The sequence below is a fragment of the Pundamilia nyererei genome, unplaced genomic scaffold (assembly GCF_000239375.1).
Source record: "Pundamilia nyererei isolate P.nyererei 1_Seehausen unplaced genomic scaffold, PunNye1.0 scaffold01139, whole genome shotgun sequence".
NCBI lineage: Eukaryota > Metazoa > Chordata > Actinopteri > Cichliformes > Cichlidae > Pundamilia > Pundamilia nyererei.
This window is the reverse complement of record NW_005188540.1, coordinates 9,178-11,159: the sequence shown is the minus strand read 5'-3', so window position 1 is coordinate 11,159 and position 1,982 is coordinate 9,178. Positions and strand designations below refer to the sequence as shown.

The window sequence follows — 1,982 nt, the reverse complement described above, 5'->3', positions numbered from 1 at the left end:
TCGACAATGACACAGCCAGCTGTGATAATGATGGCAGAGAAGTCTCACCTTATCAGAAAACAAGACATGACCTGCAAAAAGCTAACAAAACAAAATGAGAATTTGTGTCTGTAATTAACCACAGGCACACAACCTGCCAGCCTCTTGGTGACACACGTACCTCCAAGCTTATCGGTAAACTAACAAACCAGTTGTAGGAAGACTAAATAACTGGTAATTGCTGTTCTTTTCGCTGGAATATAAATTATGCCCTAGCTCAGTGCTCATTTTTTTTATGAACGGATCTGATGTACGATAAAAACAAACAAACAAACAAGACAACAACAACAAATCTGCACTTATAGTAAGCAGATTTTTTTGATGAATGATCTCATGTTGGTTAAACGATGGCTGCAGCGGCACTAAACTGTTAACGGATAATTAAACTGAGCTCACAGTGCAATAACTTATTGGCAGTTTGGACGTTTTAGGGTTTTGTTGCATAATTGTATGAATTGCTGTAACTGACAGTTTAAGTGTATGAGTAGTTATATTTCAGCTGAGGGTGACTTTAATGGGAAGAGACAAATTCCAGATCGTAATAGTGTTTGTAACGTCAAAATAAGTTTGACAAAAATGTTAGAAAATGTTTCTCATAACGTGCAGGTTATGTCTGCGGAGTCACGCCGATGAAAAAAAGAAGTGGAATATAATAGATAAATGCGAGCAGTTTTCTTCCTTTGTGACTTTGTTTAAGTAAACATCCTAAAAGGACGCGTGGGACTCCTCCACGTCACACTGAAAGCTGAACACGCAGCTGCTCAGCAGTAGCGATCAGGGAGCAAACTGATGCATTTTATATTCCCTGACTTTACTGATGTGCAAAATACTGGAGGCCGTTATGACATGTGGACAGAAGTAGGTTAATATAATATAATCAACTCTGATTTGATGTTTTCATAACGAAAAGACATTAAAGTTGGCTGTTGGTGCTCGTTCATCTGACCCTACAATAAAAGCTCTTGTCCTTCCTCACCTGTCAAACATTCCCGAGTCCACGGCGGCCCTCAGCACCCACCCGATGAGCGGGACCCCGGCCAGCATCTTGATGTTTTTCAGCGGGATCCCTTTGCTCCCACCTCGAGCTAAAATTAAAGCTGCTATGTGACTCTTGTCATTCCGCGGCATCTTGTTCGATGACTGACTTTCGTCTAACGAGGTCTCATTGTTTCTCCGTCTAGCGGATGCCATAACGACGTCAAAGATCTACTCCTACGAAGCAAGGTCTGGGTTTATCCGGGTGACTTCCGTGGCCTACTATGAAGGTGGCTCACTTATTACCGACATAAATCGCTATGATAACCTGTGCAGTAGATCTACCTGCTCCGGAGCAGGTTAAGTAAAATATCAGAGAGCAACAGGTGTGAAAGCACCGCCCACCGACCAATCAGGTCTCCGGAACACAGCGTCATCATTAATGAAAGATTCCTCAGCCCTCTGCAGGGAGAGGAGGCGGGTTTATAGTTTGTTCTATGCTCCTTATTATATGAGCTGAACCAGGACATACGCACTGTACCGACCTGTGTGTGTATTAATGTGGTGATTTGGAAAATGTATTAAATTTTATTCTCCTCGCTTACATTTTGCTGTACCTGCAGCTGTTTGAACAGCGAACACACACCAGGAACACCTGTTCAATCAGTAACATTAACTGTGATCTGCAGACAGACTGAAGCAATACCTCTTTTTCCTAACCGGAATAAGAGGTTAAAAGAAGGGTAGGGGAACTGCAGTCAGGAAATGAAAAGAGCTGTCCGCTGTTTGAAACTACAATTTGAATGAGATGGATTCAGCAGGCAAAGGATAAAAGCCTGTAAAAAAAAAAACAAAAAAAAAAACAAACATCGGTTACAATGGCTGTGATTTTAAAGAACCAAACGTTGGCTCTTACCTAAAATCCTTCACTCAGCCCTCACACTGAGTGTTTAGATGCCAGCCCCATT

The 1,982-nt window shown here is 42.0% G+C and overlaps 1 protein-coding gene across 1 annotated transcript in view; it reads right to left on the bottom strand.

Moving 5' to 3' along the window:
- Positions 1-1,415, bottom strand: part of LOC102204505 (N-acylneuraminate cytidylyltransferase-like) — an 8,547-nt gene extending 7,132 nt beyond the window's left edge. The window contains exon 1 of the mRNA XM_013908092.1: positions 1,016-1,415. Within this exon, the coding sequence (XP_013763546.1) occupies positions 1,016-1,230 (215 nt within the window). The 5' untranslated portion in view covers positions 1,231-1,415. The remainder of the gene's footprint in view (positions 1-1,015) is intronic.
- Positions 1,416-1,982: the final 567 nt, after the last annotated feature.